The sequence below is a fragment of the Antennarius striatus genome, chromosome 1 (assembly GCF_040054535.1).
Source record: "Antennarius striatus isolate MH-2024 chromosome 1, ASM4005453v1, whole genome shotgun sequence".
NCBI lineage: Eukaryota > Metazoa > Chordata > Actinopteri > Lophiiformes > Antennariidae > Antennarius > Antennarius striatus.
In genome coordinates, this window is record NC_090776.1 from 25,273,371 (window position 1) to 25,297,356 (window position 23,986).

The 23,986-nt window shown below is 38.5% G+C and overlaps 1 protein-coding gene and 1 long non-coding RNA gene across 3 annotated transcripts in view; one reads left to right on the top strand and one right to left on the bottom strand.

The window, feature by feature from the left end:
* Positions 1-12,560, bottom strand: part of LOC137594368 (collagen and calcium-binding EGF domain-containing protein 1-like) — a 37,001-nt gene extending 24,441 nt beyond the window's left edge. The window contains exons 1-3 of one of the 2 annotated variants that reach the window (XM_068313798.1): positions 12,467-12,560; positions 12,250-12,390; positions 10,376-10,450 (exon numbers count right to left, since the gene is read on the bottom strand). In XM_068313798.1, coding sequence (XP_068169899.1) covers positions 10,376-10,450; positions 12,250-12,362 — 188 coding nt within the window. In that variant the 5' untranslated portion in view covers positions 12,363-12,390; positions 12,467-12,560. The other variant, XM_068313807.1, reaches the window with a different exon arrangement.
* On the top strand, positions 12,255-23,289 carry LOC137594382 (uncharacterized). The gene is made up of 4 exons (XR_011035236.1): positions 12,255-12,331; positions 20,829-20,947; positions 22,828-22,892; positions 23,194-23,289. It is a non-coding gene; the product is annotated as an uncharacterized lncRNA (long non-coding RNA).
* Positions 23,290-23,986: the final 697 nt, after the last annotated feature.

Here is a 23,986-nt window from a genome sequence, read left to right on the forward strand (position 1 = left end):
TAGACAAAGAACTTTTGATGCACTTCTCTATTTATGAGTATTTCATTGATTATTATGGTTTGTACAGTAAAAAATTTAGTAAAAGATGATTTCCTGAAAATCCTCATGACGGTAAAGCGTTGATGGTCCTTACGATGTGAACTATGTGATTTACTGATCATGTCTTTTCAGGGAGTGTCACATCATGACGATCTCGTTGAAGTGGTCAGATTCACATGACCTTTTTTGGAGGATGTTTGTGTGTGTGTGTGTGTGTGTGTGTGTGTGTGTGTGTGTGTGTGTGTGTGTGTGTGTGTGTGTGTGTGTGTGTGTATTTATGTGGGGGAGGTAAGCAGCTTTTAAAGAATGTGCAAAGACCATGTAGGAGTTGAGGTGAGAGCTCTAAATCCGGATGGAGACAAAAGAGATGAGAGGGGGCTTAAGACTCTGTGATACGCTACTTTATCTTAAGCCCCTGCATTGAATGTGTTCACTCTCACACATTGTTGCATTCAAAATGCACCAAACAGGCTTGGTGCGCAGCCAATAGCCATTAGTACGTTAGTCAATCAGTCCATCAGCAAATTGGTTTGTCTGTGACACATTCAGTCATCAGGGTATCAATCTCTCTGCAAACAGAATCTTTGAACTGCTGAAACCTTAAACATCCTCCTGTCTCAGAGGGACCATGACTCCACAAGCCTTATCCCAACCCCCATCTGTGGATGCCATGTTCTGGAGAGACAGATTTAACAGGATAGATTTGTACTACTCAAAGCAAACAACAAATCAAGACAAAATGAACTGTTTGCTGCCATATTTAACTATATATATATATATATATATATATATATATATTTTTTTTTTTTTTTTTTTTTTTTTTTTTTTTTTAAATATCAGATATGATCATTTTTGACATCAAAAATTGAATCATTTTCTCAGAACTAACCAAACTGATCTTCACTGGTTAATCTAAAACTCTGACACTCTTCAAAGTTCTGAAAATACACAGCATGGCATTTGCATTTCCAAACTTTGTTCATTTCACTTGACATGACCTCAACCCCAGTTTAAACACTCAGGCTACTATACAGAGGGCCTGCTTTCTGTCTCTGCAGACCACAACAGAGAGTCAGAGAGTGACAAGAGAGAGAGGCTGCAGAGTGGAGATGAAGTCCAGGCCATGATTCAGGTCTCATTAATGACCATTTAAAATGTTTGTAGGTGACATGCAGGGCAACTTTGGGGGCTTGTGCCAAAACGATGTGTTTGGGATTAATCTACAGCCCATTCAGACCACATGTTAATGACATGTAACATTTCCCATGCATGTTAACAAAACCTAACACCTTGTCCTCTTTTTGGAGCAAACAATAATAACCAGCAAGACACACACTGAACGTCTGTTGACAGGATGAAACAATTATCCTTCAAACATTCTGTAGCATGAACTTCAAAACCACAAATCCACTTTCCCAGAACATTGGGACAGTCCTCCATGTCTGAACCCTGATTAGATGAGCAGCATTTTCTTCAAAGTGACATGGGACTCATGATGTCTACAGACAACAAATAGTTGACTTTCAGTTAAAGCCTTTTCAGCAAATCTTACAGATTCCACAACAAAAAAAAAAGTCCAAAGGATTTTTCACACACTGTGGTTCATTTGGTAAAACAAGCTATTCTCTATTCTGAAGTTCAATAACTGAAACATGCAAAGAAATGAATTCACATGGTTCACAGACTGAATGCAACCAAGAACAAATTTATACTGACTGATTCTAAAATGTGAATGTATTGTGTCAGATTGTGTTTGGCCATAGAGCTATAAATATCTCAGCTCCGTGACGCCAAACAAATGAAAGGACATAAAGCAGCAACCTATGAGCTAAATGCTAACATTCTCATCATGGCAATGCTAACATGCTGATTCTTAACAGGTTCTGCAAATTTAGTTTTGAATAGTAATATGGTAAGCCTTAATCATTAGTGCACAACTAATGTCAAGGTATCCCAGCTGAAGTCGAAAAATAAAGTTTATCAAAAGTAAAGTTTTTTCAGAAAACAACTACTTTAACGTTTGTTTGGTAGAGCTTTCTAGGGATGACACAGTCTGTGGAGTTTTGATGAAAATCTTCCATTCAGTTGTTCTGCTTCGATAGATGACCGCTGTGCCATTTCTTAAAGCAATGGTTTTGATCTGGATTGCTTTATGGGGAAAACTATTCTTCCAATTTTATGATTTACAGCATTGTACATACTCTTCAGGGACTGGAACGCAATCTTGAAAATCTACCATAATTTGTTAAATTTGAGTTAATTCCTGATGTGATTATTTGCTAAAGCACAGCCACACAATAGAGAACATTTTTTTAAAAACAGAAACAAAACTTGGATAGAAAATAACTTAAACATAAATTATTTTTTAGCATATATGTGTTTAAAGGGTGGAAACCACAGAAATAAGCTCGTTCAAATTGTGTTTTGGCAACAGAAAGCGAAAACGGAATTCAGCTCTGTTGTATTTGATATGGACATAATCCATATGAGACGCTAGCCAGTTGTAATGAGGCCTCCAAGCCTTCTGACTTACAGTCAGCACGCAATAACAAGTTCACAGAGACAGACGGTGTATGACTAGTATAATGAGTCAAGGCAGGAAATGCGGTTGAAAACTAAACATTATTGAAACCTGCTCTGTCTGACCAGCTGAACACTTTTGTCCTGTAGGCATACCTACAATCAGCTCAGAAGTTCAGACGGTTAACAGTGAGGAGCTGTAATGTCTTGTGATGTTCTAAAGATGTGGTTCGGTTTTGCACAGGTTTTTTTTTTTTTTTGGATCCTCTTATGTGTGGAAAGGAAGTGATGGAGTTTATTTGAAGGCAAAAATGTGTGGAAGGGGCCAGCAGTGTAATGCTATCAGAGACCCCCGCAAAGAAGAAAAAGATTCAGCCCAAATGTCCAAATCCTGTTTGACTCATCCTGGAATCTGTAAGCATTCCTCCTCTTTTCCCTGTTTTTTTTTTTATTCTTTATCATTAGTTCTTCTCAAATACAGCCTTGGTTGGACTGATTTTATCAATCATCTGCTTTGCTCTGCTTCCAGTTGATTACTGTATATTTATAACTTATTCATTATAAATTTACAGTAATCAACTGGCAGCAGCTTAACATGCAAAGAGCTGTCCTGTTTACAGTTTATTGAATATTTGGTTTCCATAATTCTCAAATACAGTTCATTTTTATGAAGTTACTATATATATATACATACTGTACATGCACACATAATAGTAATATTACAAATATTGTTGTCAATAATTGAAAAAATAATTTTTGTTTTATGAATTAAAAAACCAACTTGTTGTTGAGCGCATTAGGTCCAGAGGCAGTTTGAGAGTGGACTGTTGTTAATAACTTGCTACTGAGTGCTGTCAACATCCACATACAGTACTGTACTTCTGTGTTTCACAAATTTTGGCATTGATATAGCCACAGAATGACAGCAGACAGTAAAACATTTCAGCAACAACTGAAATGCAACAGTAGAGGTTGCGCTAATGTGCCAGGTAAATAAATAGAAGAGACAGTGACACACTGCGGTGATGTACAGAGCCATTAAAAACATGGCGACACGTGGAGACTTTTATCATACTTTTAACAATATTAAAAAAAAACATGTGTATTTTCTGTACTTTAAATTGATTTAGGAGACTTCATCAAAATGTTGTCAGAAATTAATATTCTCTGTGAGATGATACCATTACAGAAGACGTCAGTGCTTATGAACATATATACTATGAAATATTAAACCATAACGGTCCCACAGGGAGAAGTGTATCACTGTAACGTACAAAGTAGCATAAAGTATGGAAACAATAAAAACTAATGACTGCATCACATCAATCATCATCCCTTACTTAAGACTGAGTGCCTGAGTGTAATACATGGGCGTTATCTGCTGCAGTAATGAGTCCTGCAGGGTATTCAAACCAGAACAACATGCCAATCAAGTGAAAGTATGGTTTATAGTTTAGTGGAGCCCATCAGTCCTGTCAGGGTCCACAGCTGAGAGTGTTTAGAGAGAGCGGCTTTTGAAAGCAACACAAAATTCACTCTCATCACCAACAGGCAGCACAGACAATACAGAACCAATTCAAACAGAAACATACTGTACATAAACACGTGCGTTCACATAAACTCACAGTTTGGCTACGAACAATGTTCATTTGGCTCAGCTCGCCTGAAATCAAACCTCCATCAACAACACAAAAAGAGCAAGAACTGTCCGAAATATCTGAAATGTAGAAATCCATCTGATTCACCTCATTGATGTGAAAACCACAAAGGAGAAGAAATAGACCTGCAGCTTGCAAAGTCTTTGTTTATATGTGAGACCAGAAAGTGTTATCCCTGCACAACACCAAAAACGTCCCAGAGACATTCATTTAAAATTTGCACGTTAAGCTTTGCGTTGGCCAAGAACATTCACTCAGGGTAAGAGGAGAAGAAAAAGATCAGCAGGATTAAAAGAAACAAACTGTGGGGGTCACAGGGCAACACGTTGGACGAATTTAATAAATGGAGTTTCTATTTGAAAAATAAATCAAAATAAAGTGTTCAAGACCAGAAATATCACTCTTGGTCTTCTCTTAAACATCAACAGGACCCACTCATAAAATCTCATGTCTCAGCCTTACAGCTACCATAATTTAAGTACCGTACAGAGTGTACCATAATTTGGTTTAATGTTTTGATAGCAACTAAGTGGACTTTCTTTGGGAGGTGTGAACTTTTCCAAATAGTTAAAATGTCATCTTTAATCAAACCCATAGAAATATTGCTTTTTCCAAGATTATTTAAATATGAGAGAGCCATGCCAGGTGAAGAAATAAGAGGAGAAAACTGAAAATTACTGGAATATGTCCAGCCTGTCTGGCCAGAGGATGCAGTAACACTGTTAGGACTGACCAATTCCAGGTCAAACATAGTTTAAAAGCTTCAATTGTTCAATCATAGCTTGGCAACCACACCAATCATGTCAAGCTTGGGATTTCTTTAGTAGGGTTGTGCCATTACTTAAATCACCTCCCCAAATCCAAAAACTTCTGAGCCAAGGTGTCGCTATTACTACTAATACAATGTGTTAGACTGCTCTAGGATAAGTTGAATCTGTTAGCAAATGGTATATTCAAGTATTTTAACCAACCATGAATTATTTTGTTTCAAAAATTATTTAGAAAAAAAAGAAAACCTTCTGTGTTTTGCAGTTGGTTGTACATCTAAAGGAAAGGGTTTGTGAGAACTCTTAAAAAAACATTTTTTGGCCACACTTTGGGTTTTTGAGTAATCTTGAGGCTGAAAACACATTTTGAGAAACAAATTTAGAGAAACAGCCAGGAAGCCTTCATCACTCTAATCCCAAGTGACCATTCACTTGTTAAACTAATCATCCTGTGTAAAAAAAAAAAAAGAAAGCATAAAATTGTGGTGAAAATAACTTATAGAAGACCATGACTGGAGGAAAATGTCTGGGACTGTGCCTTTGGTGTGGTGGCAGCACAGTCCACCAGACACAGGGAAGTGAATATCATTCTGCAAGTACACCTGTTGTGGGATTATGTAGCATTAAGAATATTGACGGACTGCTTGCAACCTGTTTAAGCCCTTGCATTGACCCAGAATCATGATCAGTATATTTGCCTGCTGCACATCACACACATGTTCTTACTGGACGCCTCTACAGCAGCCAAGAAAAATGGCACCCGAAGCATGAAAGACTTCAGATAGAATGGTGCAGAGGGTGTTATCATTGTCACTATGATTGTGCTCAGTCTCACCAAGCCTGCAGAAGAAGAGGAGGAGGATGACAGCTTCAGTCAACCGTTACGTGGGACACACCAGCTGCTAATGTGACCCTTACATTTTTGATATAAGGGTCTCATTAACAGCTGGTGTGTCTTTGTCTCTTTGTGTTTGCTGATGATTAAAATCATTTAAAGTTCACAATTAACAGAACAGGGTTTTTCTTGAGGTCTTAGGAGTCTAAGGTGTTTCAATCTGTGTGAACGGTGGATGCCACTAAATAAACACTAGTATTTTAAGACCTCCTTTTATGACGCTGTTATACGACATACACGCGAAGCTGGGGGACTTCAAGCTAAGATCTCAAGGTAGATGTAGTAGATAAAATATGACTCTGAGAGCCTGCCAAATGAATATATTACAAAACAGTATCTTATTTTTCGCAGCTTCTGTCAGAAATGAAGGAACCAGGGAGCTTCCGGCCTGATGAGGTAGTGTAGAGCAAGCTCCAGCTAAACCTTTCATTTACTTCTTAATTTGATCACATTCACAGTGTTTCTCTTCTGGCAATTTGCAAGAAACTGTACATTTATGTGGGAAGGTATTGTGACATCATGACCAGCTAAAAAACTAAAAAACAACCAATAGCGACATGAGCCGCAAGCATCTTGGCTAAGTTGGCTAGCTGGCAGGTACCGCTCCAGAATCGGATGGCAGTGGAGCCGAGAGTGAAGGTCACTCCGACCCAGTCACCAAGACTGGGTCGGAGATAGCTTCAGAGCTGACATAGCTATCCTGATACAACAGCCTACTGAATCCCGGAAGCAGTCAGTCGATTTTGTTAGGCCAGCTGACATCATTTAACAACCAACTCACTAAAACTGCATGCAAAAACTTTGACAAACTTATCCAGTTGGAAGCTGCTTTACATCTTTGAAGTCCTAAATCGGGATGCTCTTGGAACAAATGGATGACCCTTGAGAACTGATCAAGGTCCTCTCACCTAAGGATTATCAACATACCTGAGGGGAGCAAGACGGACTTGGACCCGACTGAGTTTGTCCCTGATCTGTTAATGGCACTGACGGGACCCAATATTTTCAGCAACCCTCTGGAGAAAGAGAGAGGCCAACGCTCACTCAGTTCCAGACCAGGTAGTGCCAGTGGAATTTCGCTGTCAAATTCCTCCAAGAGAAAGAAAAAGTGCTCAGATGGGCCAGACAACATAAGCTGGACTTCTACTTTGACTCCCCACAAACACGCCAGGATTTCTACAATGCGCGCATTGCAGCCACTGGTTGATGGAAACTGACTTTGACGTTAATACTGAGGACATCAGGACCAAGTGAACATTCAATGGTTTGGACTTCTGTGAATGAACAGTGAGGTAGCACTTCATGAGTTATGGAAATACAGTATATGGCAGTCAGCTCTCATATGGAAGTTTATCTTTTTATATTTATTTTTCCACTGTATGAATTATTGACATTTATGATGTAAGTTAATGTAACAGTGTTATTTTCATATTTTATACTGTTTGACGTAGATAATACATAAATAACGGGCTACTTATATTATTATAGTTCAGTTCAGGTACAGATAAAGGTGCCTTCACCCCCTGTTTTTATTTTTTTATTTTTTTATTTATATATATTTTTATTTTCTTAATGGCGGGCCTGTTGTAGATTGTAGATTCACCTGTAGATGAAGGTGAATGATTACATACTGACTTTATGTCATACAGAAGTAATAGAGTTTATGGAGTCCCACTGCTCATTCTTGTTCTTCGGACAAGCTTATGGAGGTTTAGGTATGTTCATCTGTTCTGTTTGGAGAGGTCTTATTTTGGGGAACAGGGGTGGTAGGTCCTACAGATTCACCTTTACTTTTATTATTGTTTTTTTGCACAAACAGTATAAAAATATATAATATATATAAAACACATTTAAAAAATAACTTCATTCTTCAAGGTATTCTATCAACTGCTCACATACTTACAAGCTTGATCATGGATGAAACAATGAAAAAGGAGATGTCTTGTTTGCGGTTATTCTCTTGGAATGTTAAAGGACTCAGTGGACCAGTTAAAAGGGGTAGAGTGTTTTTCATCTAAAGCATCTTAAAACAGAAATTGCTTTCTTACAGGAGACACACTACCTATAAGAGACAAGTTAGTACCTTGAACTGCACATTGACGAATGATGATATATTCCGTCAAACAATTTCAAAAGTCATTGATGATTTTGTAACGGGTCAGAGGTAGGACCCACGTACAGCACAGACTGAGACCAGATCAGGAATAGTCTAACAGTTTATTCTGAGGTTCGCACAGAATGGCAGCAATATTCCAGACAAACAGTCTCCGTAACCAGGAATCCCAGGTGACAGGTATCAGAACAGGAACGAGCAGGCAGAGTAGTCAAGGACAGAAGGCTGGTCAGTTTACCGGGGCAGAGACGAGGAAGACGGGTCGAAGACAGGCAGGGTCGTAACCGAGGAAGCAGTCCGGAGATCAATACGAGAGAGCTATGCATGACACAAAGACAATCTGGCAGAGACTCAGAGGAATGGGAGGGTATATGTACTGAGCAGGCAGGTGCTAATCAGGTGGGGAAACACAGGTGAAGGCAGTTGCACTGATGAGTTTGGAGTGGAAGGCAGGTAGAGCTGGGCGGATGAGGGGAAAACCAGGAGCGGATTGTGACAGATTTTCTCATATCAACTCTGATCTCATATCCCCATTCCTTCTGATTTGGTGTGCATATTAGCCTTAAGATATGAGATCTCTATGAAAACAGTTTCCCATCCTTAAACAACAAGCTTAAGGTAGACTTGGAAAGGAACTGTCCAGTTTTGTATGAGCTGCACTCTGTTGAGTTTATTAATGCTCCTGCAATGTAGATTAACTGAAGCACCAAAGTGATTTTGTAGTATAATATTGTTTTTGGAAAGTGACACCACCAACTACTTCTTTGACATACACAATACTGTATAGCATTTTCAATTGTTTTTGTGGATCTATGTGTATTGGGATGGTTTCTGAACTGGTGCAGTTTGAGCATAGATTTTTGATAATGCGAGGAAAATAAAAATCTGTTTCTCGTGAAAAGTCATGGAAATGAGGCCTAAGAATTTTGGAGGCTGTGAGCAAACCAAAATCAAGAAGTAAAAATTCAGATAACTACAAACAACAAACTTACGGTTCCTGTAACATAAACAGTGTCTGCTTCTCCTGCCCTGACTGGAAACCTACTGCTGTTACTGAAATGGAATGATTCAGACACATTATATCAATCTGATCACCTCTGATGTTATTTGCAAAATCAGTTTGATCCAGGTCTGTGCTAAACATCCTTGAGAAACCTGGCAAGAAAAATACAACCTCATATAATCCTCTGGCAACACATATCTCTTACAGATCCAGAAATGAAACACGACACAGAGCCTGTTACAGTCTGACCTTGACAGTAAACAGATCAGATGATCTGGCCTCATACCAGACCTGGTGCTTAATTTATTAAAAGGTCTTCTAAAGCCAACAACCAACCCCAAGCTTGGCTTTAGAGGAAAGTTAACTAAATGTCTAACTGATGAACACATCCATGTGCTCCTGTTGCATATGATGCATCATAAAAGTCTTACTGTAGGCCACAACATGAACAGTAAATTAATCAGTTTCCTTCAACATATAATTCAAGATGCTCATTCAGTATGATTTCAAAGGACATTTTAACCCCTGTGTGTAGTAGAAAATAAATACCAAGAGAGAAAGCAATTTCTTTCTGAAATATATCATGCCTTCAAAATCTCATGGCTCCTTTACCCGTTTCAAATTATCCAAATACTATTTTTTTTTATCATCTGTGATTCAGCAGTAGAAACAAATTTGCTGTTCATAATAAAGTAGCAGGAATCTGTAGTCCCCAGATTCCTCTGGGAAAATGTACTGTTATAAAAATTACTCATCATTTTTGGTCAAACTGCATTTACACTGCAGATTATGATGCTGCTGTCATTCTAATTCTATAAGGGATCACTCCCTGAAATGTTTTACATCTTGACTCCAACTGAGAGAGAAAGATCAAATTCACATTCTGTTTGACTGCCACACAGCAAGAAATTTCATTCAGTGTTCATGAAAATCGGAACATAATGTAAATAAACATGCCTTTTTCACTTTTTGAAGTATAGCGTCTTTTGAATGGCAAATCCCATTTTCTTTGCTGAAAGTCATTATTATTCAGACTGTGTATGATGATCTGCTGGAGGTTGTTATTTTTCTTCTCCAAATGGATATTTAGTTTCCAGAAAGGGGGAATGAACTGTGTGGATTTGTGGAAATGACTCGGTGGGCCGGTTCAACAGTAACAAAAGCTGTTCCACAGCCTCAGAAAGTTGAAATCCTCCCCACAGGCATGAGCTGCAGCCACCAGTCCTGTCAAAGCGTCCTTGAACCAAAGACTGTACTGGGGAAAGCGGTCAGCTGATGTGTAAGTTTATGTTGAATGGTAACTCCCTGCTGTTTCACTCAGTGGCTCCAGATTACATTAGACCAGAGGAGACCCGGAGGAAATCTCTGGATGAATCTTACCTGAAACAAGTGCTGTTCTTCCCTCCAGCTGTGACACAAGGATACTCCACAGTCAGGATGTTACTATCTGGACATCTGGAACAGAAAAACACATGTAAGAACATTCATTGGCATCATTTACATTATTCAGAAGAATATCCTGAAAGTTCCTCTCTTGACCATCTCATCATGCCACCAACTGTCTGCTGTTCTTGTTTCTCCAGTGTGATGATGTGAATGCCAGTCTTAAGGTCAAACAAATTTGAAGGCATAAAGAAAATAGTCCTTTGACTAATTGATAATGAAAACAGTCACTACAGAAAGAAAGCATTCATAAAAAGACAAAACATATTCAGCACAGCACAGATCTCATCAAAGCCCAGCAATCCATTTTTAAATCACACACATCTTATTGGAAATTTTATTGCCCTCAGAGTTCTATTTTTATGAGAGAATATGTATAATGTATGTAACGACGCAGTGTGTCACGGACAAACGTGATGAAAAAGACATGTCTGTCTTTCTCTGATAAATGAATGCAAATTTACAGAATCAACCATATGATCAAAATGCTATTTCCTCCATAGGATGCAGCCATCCTTCCATTCAGTTTCATTTTAATCAACTAGGTAGATGAACTGATAGAAACAGTCTGAGTCCCACCAGCACAGGCAGTGGGTGACGAAATAAGTAAATTTAAAAATAAAAAAATAATCCAGCCCTTTATCCAGATCTTCTCCAAAATTTGAAGGAATCCTCGCTGTCATTTGGTTTGTCATCCTGCTAACAGACAAACAGACAAATTGGTGGAAACATCCCAGACAGGTGAGGTTTGAACACTGCTACTAAATGACGCCATTGATGTTGATCAGTGTATTCACAGCAAGCTCTTATAACACTCCTGTGTTCATACATGAAGACGCGCCACTACGTTTACTGTAATTAACTGTGAATTAGACATACATTAAGCCAATTCATTAACCATGAAATATGATGACTGTAGTTGCATGTGTCTAATTCTGCAGTTAAATTTGGTCTGGGTTTCACACATTTAAGCAATAATGGACAGTATACAGTATGTATTTATGTAAGGAGGGCCATCAATCACTGGAGAATATGAAGGTCCCACTTTAACAGTCTGATGAGTTTAAACTAAACTTTCTTCTGAGTCTGAGTCTACTCTTTTAGAAAAGGCAGAGATGCTTATCTGCCCCAAACATTAAGTATGTGTCGGATGGGTTCTTATAGACAGTTTAACCTGCTGCTCAGCGGATTGCCTCCCTGTGTTTTCCTCTTCTCCACATGTGCTCCGCTCACATCCTCTCCTCACCTCCTGACCCGTCCCAACAGCATCTGTCATGTTTTGTCTGAGCAGAAGTAACATTTGGCTCCATGCACCGCGGCCGATTCCAAACCATTTGGAGTTTCCCTTTGACGTTTGCATTTCCTTCAAAATCAAATTAGATCAGATGCAGCTTATCCAAGGATCTATCTAATAATTGAAAGCCTCCGCAGGCAGTAAAGAGGAAAAACCAATATAGCACAAGACATTCTGTTGGCATTTTGACTTTTGGCATTTTGCTGATGAGTTTAAATCAATGCCAAAACTAACAATAAGAACTGAGTGGGAGTTACCGGGACGTAAACTTCCAGAGCTGTCCAGGCGCATAAAGTATCACTCATCAGTTACTCAGACGATGAAGTCCAAGATGAAAAAAATTGATTAATAGCAAAGGCTTTCCGTTTTTCGGCGTGATTTAAAAAAAAAAAAAGACATTTTAATCCAACAGAGCCCCGATTAAATTTACTTTGAACAAGGTTTGCGTGGCGACATCAAGATACTGCTGTCCATTCACAAGAGAGCTTCCGATATCGGATCATCTGATCAGACTCACCCCGAGGTGTCCACTCCGAACGTCGTCCTGATAGAGCTGGCACCGGATTCCCACAGGAAAAAAACGCAGATGACGCCAAACGGTAGGAAAGTCGCACCATAAAATTGACCCATGTCCCTTTTGCGCTGCGGGACAGATGATCTATTAAAGATTAAAACACGTTTGCATCAGAAAAACGAAAGTATTCTCCTGTGTCAGTTATCCGCGCGGGACGTACAATAAAAATACTAGAAATCCCTCTCAAATATCCCGCAGAGGAGACGCACATGGAGCCTGTGGAGTGTGTGCTGCGCTGTGCGTCCAAAGGCGCGTCCTAACTTTACGCACTGAGGCAAAGACCCCTTGGAGAGCTAGTGAAGGGTTTACAGCCCAGTGTTCTCGCTAATCCCTATGGATTTACATTCCTGTTTGTCAAGGAGAGACTTAAAGAAATAGAAAAAAGCAGCAGACCTGCCCATTGCTGATGATGACATATAGCTTAATAATACATACATACATACATACATACATACATACATACATACATACATACATACATACATACATACATACATACATACATACATACATACATACATACATACATACATACCTGATTAAAATGTGAAAAATGATGAAAAAAAAATCATGTCATCATCTTGAACTGAACTATGTGCAAATCATGAAAGACTTTAACATATAAATTAGAGTTCTCAAAGAAGAATGCCTTTTAACTGTATAGATAATAAAAGATGCATATTGGAGAAAGTCAAGCAGAAACCATTAGAGCTAAATTCTCACATGCATAAAGCTGTTGCACAATTGATGATAAAACACGGGCAAACACAAGCCTTTTAATGTTTTATAAAGATGTAGTGAATGTCATTCATGTTCACCTGGTAGGATACAAGAAGGGTTTTCCATGTATGAATTAAATTTTTGCAACAACCAGACCACCATCCTCCATGTCAGTGCTGTATCAGAAGATCCCAGATGGATTTGGTGGCAGGCCATGCACTTATTTATAAAGGAGCAGTGATTTCACATTGGTTGTTTGGCTGACTGGAATTCAGGGCATTTGGCAATTGTTGTACTCTGGTTTGTGTTAGGACTCAAGTTGGATGAGTTACAGCTGCTGAGGGTTTTTTTAATACAAGTATTCCATAAATAAACAGCTCTAAATCTTATTTCAAAACAAGTTCTTACTTGTAACTGTTTAAATCTTTTTTAGCTCTTAATCATTTTGATCATTTTGGAGGTGAGCCCCACCTTTCTGTCCCTCTGCAAGACCATCAAATTTCTTATATCACTTCTATGTATTTTTGTCTTTTCAGATTTTCAATTTTTTCCTAATTAAGTCCAGCAATCCATAGATAATTTACAAAATTATATGACAGATAGATAAATAGAAGTGTCATCAGCAATTAGGATATTAAAAGTAATTAGTTCTGTCATTTTCATTTTTTATCAGAGATTCCAAGCAGCCTCAGAGGCACATCCATCCATCCATCCATCCATCCATCCATCCATCCATCCATCCATCCATCCATCCATCCATCCATCCATCTTCCACCGCTTATCCATAGTTGGGTCGCGGGGGCAGCAGCTTCAACAGGGAGCCCCAAACTTCCCTTTCCCTGGCCACATCCACCTGCTCTGACTGGGGGATCCCAAGGCGTTCCCAAGCCAGTGTTGAGATATAATCCCTCCACCTGGTCCTGGGTCTGCCCCGAGGTCTCCTCCCAGCTGGACGTGCCAGAAACACTTCCCTAGGTTGGTGTCCCGGAGACATCCGCACCAGGTGCCCAAACCACCTCCACTGAATCCTTTCCACACGAAGGAACAGCAGCTCTACTCTGAGCCTCAGAGCCACAGTGAAATTTATTTCACAATTTCCAAATGTAGTCTATAGTTTAAGAAGCTTGGGACAATTTATTGTTGATCTTTGCAAAAGGTTGTGAGATGTTTGTTTAAAACCAGGCTCACTAAGTCCATGTGTTCTCAAACTCAGAGCTAAATAACATAGGCTTTACCAGATGTTTTGCTCTGATCTCCTTTGTTTCATTTATTAAAAAAAAAAAAACATGACAATTTTATTTTATATATACATTCTCTCTGTGAATTGACTACAAAAAAAAGAATTCACTGTTGACCAACGCAATATTTTGTCTTCATAGTTTTGTTTCATCTTCTAAATCCTTGCAAAAATTTCAAACTGAACAAGATAAACTTTATACTAACACACTTATAATTTATCATTAATTATTTTTGTTTATTTAAACTTCCAATCAACGTCTGATTATTTGAGCTGCAACTTCAAACTATCAGATCAACACAACCCATTATATACAGCAGTGTTGTCACATTAACATGATGAACAGCTGTATGCACATTTACATCTGCAACATTGTTGACCTCATGAGCCCTGTTAACTGTTCCTTCATTTCTTTTTATTAGTTTTGAAAGAATATTCTTCATTTCTTTCACATTACTGAAGGATACAAACATATCTGTTGGCCAACTAAGAAGATGTTAGAGCTTTATTAATCTTTTCTGACAAATGGTTAATATAAACTACCATTAATACAAATAACAGACTTCTCCACATGATAAATTAAATGAAAGCAGAGCCAACATGCACAGTATGTCTCCACATTTACCAATTACTGAACCTGATAAGAAAAAAGAGCAACAAGTATTCCTGAAATACATCAGTGTCCTCACATGTGCAAAATTTAGTATTATGCAGTATAAAAATATTAAAATTTGTGATTAAAAATGACATGGTTTAGGGTGAGTTTACATTCATCTATCACACCCTTAACATATATCTATGTCTGAATGAAACATAGATATATGTTGGGCACTGTGTTGTCTTTTGACATTATATTTTGTGTCCTTGGTTTTTATTCAGGATTATTTGGTCTCCAGCTGAATTTGTGTGGACAGTTTCTTGATGATCAAACAAGAAAACAGAGCAATTTTCAGTATTGTGAGTGCAGATATAAACAATTTTCAACTCAGTGGAAATTCTAGCACAGTGGTCAGCGGACGGTCTCAGTTAATTCTGTACTCAGTGGTCTCACACACTGTCTATTCCCCCGGTGGATTGGGGCTCTTGGCCACCGTTCAATTAAAACAGCTGGTTTTATTCACCACAAATGAATCATGTTAGAAACACACACGCACTCACTTACAGTAACTTTGTTGAGCACATCAAATTAAGCTACACAGTCTTTTTTGGCACCCTTTATCTCTGGAATCAAATAAATCCATAAAGCATATAAAGAAACATTATTAAAGAACCACAGCAACAGGCAGCAGTTGAAATGACATTCTTGGTTTCATTATTATGACCACACGGGTCTGGGTCTTTCTCGTTCCCATGATGGGGAGCCGGCTTTCTTGGTTCACTTACATTGTGGGTTTTATATGTTGTTTCTGCCTACCTGCTTCTAAGCAGGACAGAAATGTGTTTTTAATTCAGTGCTGGAGCCAAATTCTGCATCCTGATCAATGTCTTGCTGTTCATGGATGAACAAGCCAGCTGGAAAAAAAAACTAGCCGAGCCATTTACAACAGGTAGAGGGGCGTTTGGTGATATTAAAGGAGCTCATCTCTTTATCCATTGTGGGTAACAGCATTTTCATCTGAGACTTTCAATCATGTTAATGTGCATGCCAATCAAACAATCATTACTAATCAGCTGCAATAACAGTGATATTAACCTGGTGCCATTCATACCAATCACAGATGATCACATACATGAATGTTGACCACTGAAGCCATGAACAGAGCCAAAAAGCAATTCAGACAAAATGAGACATTTTGGGGTGGGTTTTTTTTTGCAATGTTCTTATCAAGTGTTTGAAATGTTTTGGTGGTTCATTTACAGAATATCTGTGATTTACACACAAAATCTTTGAGTATTGATGCACTATGTGCACTCAGCAAGAATAATGGAGGTGCATTTTTTACTCTTCAGATGTTCCTACTGTTCAGACAGATTTCTATTCAATTGCACATCCCTTCTTCTTCTTCTTTTCCTTTCGGCTTTTCCCTTCAGGGGTCGCCACAGTGAATCGGTTTCCTCCATCTAACCCTGTCTTCTGCATCCTCTTCTCTCACACCAAATACCTTCATGTCCTCTTTCACTACATCAATTGCATATCCCTCATGGTGGAAAAAAAAAAAACAGAACAAAAAACCCCCCAGTAAATTCCATTTTATGTATCACAGCAAAAACAACTTAAACATAAATAAGATCAGATCTTTTAAGCTGTTAGACATCAACATGTGTACTAAAGACTTTCTCCAGCACAGCAGTTTAGATTTTTAGTACTGGTTAGATACCACCAAATCTTTTCAAAGAGCCACTCACATATTTTTGAGGACTAATTTCTTTCTAGCACATCCATTCAAACCTATTAAAACCAAAAACAAACAACAGGACACAAATGATACCAGTAGTACTTGAACGATGTGTGCTGGCTCCAAACTTTGGCTTATATCATCTATATCATCATCTTTTATCATCAAAGAGCACCGTCATGTGTGATACTGTCTTCTGTGGGTAAGTAGAAGACATTGTCCTTATCTCTTAGGTCTCTTCTTTCAGACAAGTCAATGCAAGTGAGTTTCACCATCTAAACATGTGAACTATCCCAGAATAGCAGAAGTTATAAATTCCTGGCATGAGAAACATGTTGTCGTTGCTGTATCCGAATAGCTTCAGTTGTTTGTTGTCAATTCTTGCATGTAGCATCAAATCTAAAAAACTCAAGTCACATGGTTGAGAGGCGCATCGTCATCAGTTTACTCAGTTTGCTAATCAGGTTTCATTACAGCACTCACTCAAGTATGTGAGCGGATGGGCTGCTTCATACGAGCCACTGTATCACCACCGCTCATGAAAAACAGTTCAATTATTGTCACCACCAGGACAAACCCCATCCAGCAGGAATGTCTACTTTTTTTATGCTGACTTTGACTTTTATGCATTTGTGAAATTCAAAAGCTTATGAAAAATATTTTTCTCAGTCTACCTTGCAATAACACATTTCCACTAAACTCTCAAACATGAGACAGCAATTATTGTGTTTCAAGTCGTATTATGAGTTGTTTTTACAAATATTGTCACGAGGCAGACATGATATGATGTTACAAGATACACTACTGCCCTTTCTATTGTTAATTTATATTTGATCAAGGGAAAAACCTGCTTAACAAGTCAAATAAGGTCAGTATCCAGAATAACTTACTAATCTTACAGAATTAAAGTTCTTTATGATATGCACATTGCACAAGTAACATTTTCCAGTCTCCATGCTGGCAATGCGTAAAAAAATCTCCCATGTATGATAAATTCACAGAAGAATTATGGCCTCATGTCACAATGCTGCAAAGACATAAGTTATTTTTACAAGTGTCCTCAGAAGACAAATGGATCTCTGCAGCCTTCTTTCGTCTGTGTGATTTATTCACGGCCCCTGTCAGTCTGCTGTTAGCAGGTCTGCTGTCAAACGTGTCAATAAAATACAAGGAGTTTTGTAAAGCAAATCTGGCCAGTGTCTCCAGGTCTTCCCAATGGATCACTGTTGTAATTCTGTTTTGACCACAGATGTGTTGCTCGGATACTGAAGGAGGTTGTGTTGCCTGATTCTCTTATCATAAACACCTGAGTGTTCAAGTTAAAATAACAGATAGGATCCTTCACTGTCAGAACTGATGACGTGGAAGGATAACTTCCACTATTGCATAATTCAAATGGAGCTGGTTGATGTTAAGCAGATATAAAATTCACATTTGGCTGATTTTGTTTATCCATCATCCTTTCAAACAATTTGTTGTTGTTTGATTTTTTTTACACCAGATAAGAAAAGAATTGAAGATCAGTTGTTTCACAGCTATGAACCAGTCTTTGTATCTGTGCTCATGTTGAAATGCTGGCAGCAGTTGAAGTGAGTGTGTCGTGTAGTGAATACTGCAGTCTCACACTGACATGGGCCTGGGGCCTTTGCCCCATTGGGACACAGTATAGATTTGTAAAAACACTGCGGCATCACCTCTTATTGTTTCATGAAATTTAAACCTGAAAAAGTAGATTTTCTTTCTGTTTTTAAAGAGCTCCAGGGACATGGTGCAGCCAATGAAAAATTATTTTTTAGTTTACTTTCCATGGTTTTTCATTCTGCCTTCCAACTACTGCTCATGTCTGACTTAAAGCATGAGAACCTGGCCTCTTTTGAAACATGTTATTTTTAATACCTCCACTGCAGGTTAGCTATGTTGAATAAAGGTAAAATAAATGAATTCCAAACTACTCCAGTTTCTCACTTTCCTATTTGTCTGCACTTTATCAGGCGCTGTGATTCATGAAATCCTGTCTCCTGTCTTTCGTCTGCATCACCATTGTGGAATAAACTTGGGGTTATCAAAAGACAGGATAATGAGAAACACATTTCTGAGATGTGCACACACACAAAGGGGTATAAAACAAACAAAAATGACTTTTTCATGTCTATGAAGTGCATGAATCACAACAGTGATGAGCAAAATATGCTAGAAGGGAACATCTTTGTTAGCTCAGAGTGAACTGTTACATCACTCTATTTATTAGTTTTCACACCAGAGAGCTTGATTGTAATTCATGGGTGGATCGATCTGCACAAAACAATGATGAAGAACACATATTTCCAAAATTGTTGCATGTTTATGGTTGACAACAAATAAATAATCAATAGTGTAACTGATGAATGTGCCAGACTTTTGGCTTTGGATTCAAAATTCATCATGTTCCCGGAATTTAGAAAAGAAATGATTAACGGCTGTGAGGTGTTTCTCATTGCTGTCTAACAGGTCATTGCTATCGGCACTATTACATTGTACATTGGCATTTTATGTGTGAAATATTACTGTTTTACTATACAGATAAACACACATTTTAAGGAATGTATGTTTATATGGTAAATAACAGGATGTAAATTCATATAAATGCTCCTATCTAGATAAGGAGGTGCTGTGCTGATTCCGCTTACACCAGGATCGTCAGTAGATGTCATGCTCTCAGTAATTCTGCAGTGATACTTTTGAAATTACCTACAGATTGTGCGACATCCCACGTTTTTTTTGTTTGTTTGTGCCCTAGATATCATGAAAACCAGCAGTCAGGCTTTGGTAACATTTTGTGTAGTAGAGGTTCCAGGCCAGAGGAAGGATGATTAAAATTAAAAGTAAATTTTGGGAAGAATCCCAAAAAATTATTTTATATTCAATATGAAATATGACGGTAGTTTTACAAAAACAAGCAATTAAACAGATTCCCCTTGAGTCATAACCTCTACAGTCATCCTGTCTTTCAGAATAAATGGCAATAATCAAAATCTGGTCTCTGGCAAAATATAATGCATTGACCCTCTCTTGTGAATTCATTCTGCCACTTTGGTCCCTTTGATTTCTGTCACACCTAAGAACCCTCACGCCGATCTTCTGATTTATAGTTGGGTTGGAGTCTTTGAGAGGGTTTCGTTTGCTCTCACAGGTGTAATTAGTAGTCAGCAGCTGAAAACACAGACTCTCACATCCAAGTCAGGATTTGACATGACTCAGACCTCAGCACGCGTCGCTCTGCGCTGCACTGCAGCCATGTGCTGAAAATATGTCAGCTGTGATGGATTTGGCTCAGCAAGGTGGGTGATGCAGCCAACATAAGGAGAAAGAGCAGAAATATAAAAGATGATTATAATCAGCTTCAAAGCCTAAAAATCTTGTTGTCACAGGTGAGTGGATATTTGATATATTTGATACACACACACACACACACACACACACACACACACACACACACACACACACACACACACACACACACACACACACACACACACACACACACACACACACACACACACACACACAGTGGGGAGAACAAGTATTGGATAGACTGCTGGTTTTGTAGGGTTTTTTTACAAGCACGTAGAAGGCTGTAATTTTTACCAAAGGTACATTTCAACTGTGAGGGATGGAATCTACAACAAGAATTAAGACAATCGTATGGTAGGATTTTTAAACAATTATTTAGCATTTTACTGAATGACAATACATCAGACAATACATCAGACCAACAGAACTCAACATTTGGAGATCAGATGTTTCCTATAGTACTTGACCAGGTTTGTACACAACGCAGCAGGGATTTTGGCCCACTCCATCAGAACTATCTTCTCCAGGTCCTTTGGGTTTCAAGGCTGTTGTTGGACAATACGAACCTCCAGCTCCCTTCAAAGATTTTCTACTGCGTTAAGGTCTGGAGAGTGACCACGAGATGCTTCTTACGGTGCCACTTAGTTGCCCCTGCTTTGTGTTTCATGTTAGAAGACCATGACACAAACCATTTTCAATGGTCTTACTGACGTAAGGAGGGTTGTTGGCCATGATCTCGAGATACATGGCCCCATCCATCCTCCCCTCAATAAAGCACAGTCGTCCTGTCTCCTTGTCAGAAAAGCGTAACAAAAGAATCTTGATGTTTCCACCTCCATGCTTCACGGTTGGGATGGTGTTCTTGGGGTTGTTCTCATTTTTCTTCTTCCTCCAAACAGGGCGAGTGGATTTTAGACCGAAGAGATCTATTTTTGTCTCATCAGACCACATGACCTTCTGCCATTCCTCCTCTGGATTATGCTGATGGTCACTGGCAAAAACAACCAACAACTAGCAGGTCTGTGAGAGTCAGATTCTTATTGGTTGATAGGTGATAAAATACTTATGTCATGCAATAAAATGTAAATTAATAACTTCAAATCACACAATGTCATTTTCTGAATTTCTGTTTTAGATTCCATTTCTCACAGTTGAAAATGTATCTATGATCAAATTGACAGTCGTGTGTGTGCGTGGGTGACGGACTGAATGCTGTAATAAGATAATAAAGTTGTCGCTTATGTGTCACATGTACAAACTTCATGCATCGTCAGATATGTGACTTTCATCTTTTGTCAGTGGTCCATACTGAGAGCCATTGTTGGGGGTGTAATTCTAATCAAATGTGCAAACCGATTCAGGTGGGTTTACCCTCAGTCTTGTCTTAATCAATCAGGCCGGAAGGAAATCTTTCAGATGTAGAATCACAGCCCATTCAGAGAAAATCCCACTGAGTGTGTTCAGAAATCAGTTTAATGGGGTAGAAATACTTGACAGCATCTGGAATGTCTCCAATGCTGGCACAAAATGTTCCTAGGGAGGGATTACAAGATGTGGGAGATGTTGGGCCATCTTTTTTAACACGCAGGGCAGATCCGGTGGTCAGACCCGCAAATCAGCAACATAATTTTCTATGGGATCAATAAAGTGCATTTCTTTTTCTTCTTCTACTTCTTCTTCTTACAACACCTGAGGTGAAGGGTAAAGTAAAGGGTCTGAGGCTTATCCGTGCTGCACTGGATGGTACAATACTTTGCAGGTTTGTAAAGACCTCCTGACTGACATACAGTCTAAATACTGGAGGCACCTAACATGGCCTGCATGCAGTAAGTCACACGGAGATGGTGGTCAAACACACACACACAGTGTATAACACAGATTGACTCACCATCATGTCTTTACTGACTTTGGAGGTGACATTGACTCAAAGTGAACATATAGGACTGATGGGCCCACGTTTTCCTCCAATAACGGTCAAAGAGAGTCTGCTCTATGTCCACTCTTCAGTAGGCTTCCATGCTTTATTCCTGTACTTTAATGAAGTGGACAATGTGCTTCCAGGAACTCAGAACTGCAGTATGTGTCAAAGTTCAGAGACCTAACAGAGGCACCGAGGGCCCAACCAACTATGTGAGACCCAAGACAAACAAATAATGAATAAACTGGGCTCCAAGAAACACGTAATTCAACAGACTTCATCCAATAGAATAAACAGAATAAATGGGAAATGGTGATTTTCAAATTTATTTATCTATTTATCTATTTATCTATTTATCTATTTATCTATTTATCTATTTATCTATTTATTTATTTATTTATTTATTTATTTATTTATTTATTTATTTATTTTACATGTCATCTGCAACAATAAATGTTTTTCATTTCATTCACGTTATCAAGTCATTTCTGTCAGCAATACAAAACGCAGAGGTATAATTTTTTGTTACATACAGCTGTGAAATTAATAAGGTTGTAAATGAGGTTTTCCCTTCAAGAAACTGCCAGCTGGAATTCATTGTAGTATCAGTCTATGGCCAAAGGCAAAATAATAACCCCAGTATATCTAAATGTAATAAAACAGTTTCATTCTTAACATTTATTGTCATTAGTAATTTAATTGGTGCATAACGCAACACATTTGGATTTGGCTACATGACTCGCTGTAATCATAACAGCTTTTAAAAGGCATGTGTGTGTAAACACTGCACACACTCACCTCTAATCAGCAGACTGGTTCTGCTTTCTCAACACAACATCTTTGCCTTAAAGAAGTAGAGAAAGGAAGAAACTGATGGACTGCCTATCATCTCAGACCTCACAAAGCATCCTTACAAGACTGATGTCGTGTAAAGTTCATTATACAAACATCACAACAAGTGTTTGCCACCCTGTTATTAGATACGAGGAGCTGCGTGATCTTCATCCCTGTGCAGCCTGACGTTCACCTCAAAAGAGCAAAGGAGGTAGGGATGTTACCTCTGTATGTGAAACTACTGAGAGAGAAATGTATTTATTTACTAAAGTCACTAAAATATAACGAGTGGTAATTTTTAATTATTGAGAAGAGAATAGAAGAACACTCACTACACATTATCCTGCTCTGTTTCTCTTTCTTTAAATTAATATTTCATGCTTTGGAAAGTCTTAGAGCTGAGCTCCTGTGCATCACATGTTAAGTCTGAAATGAATCCTCACAGCATCATGTCACATAATCATCTGACTTCCATTAACGATTTGCTTCTATTTATTTATTTCTCCTGGCAGAGGAACAGAGGCGAGGTGAAGCAGATGCCAAAGTCCTGAAGCTACGAGTGGTGAGCTCCTCACGGAGAAGGCTCACAGGGTTGAGTTTGTCCGTGTGAAAGGGATGTCTACTATGGTACTTTAAAAATTGTCAATGCACTGACAGGAGAAGGGTGCAGCTATTTATTTACTATCAGACTGTTAGCAGTAAACAATAGCAAATTAACAAACATGCAAAAAAACTGCACCTTAATAGTAATATGCTGTAAATGTAAACTGTACCAAACGGTCCTATTATGAAATTTTTTCAGGTCTCTACATGTACACATAGAAAAAACAACATACAGAATGTCAGAATATGGAGAATTTAAGAATGAAATGCTAAAAAGAAATCATAATACGAGAACAAGACAAGACCTGCACATGTCATCTTACTGCTTTGGTACCATCCCTGGTGGCACCCAGAACAAAGTTTCAAAACCAAGGTTGTTGTTGTGCATTGCTTGTTGTGTATTTCATGGTTTGAATAATGTTGAATCATGTTAAGGCTGCACAGTGGTGCAGTTGGGTAGTGCTGTTGCCTCACAGCAAGAAGGCCCATGACCCACATGGTGATCACCTGGTCTACAAGAAAATGGATTAATAGAGGAATCATGTAAATTAAAGTAACACTATACAAAACATGTATTAGTTTTTTTTCAATGTGTGTCAATTAAGAAAACAGAGGATCTGTTGCTTTTATAAGCATCAAAGACAATGAAATCTAGGCATCAAACAGACTCCATAGCACAGTCAGTTACATTGGTTTTTTTGT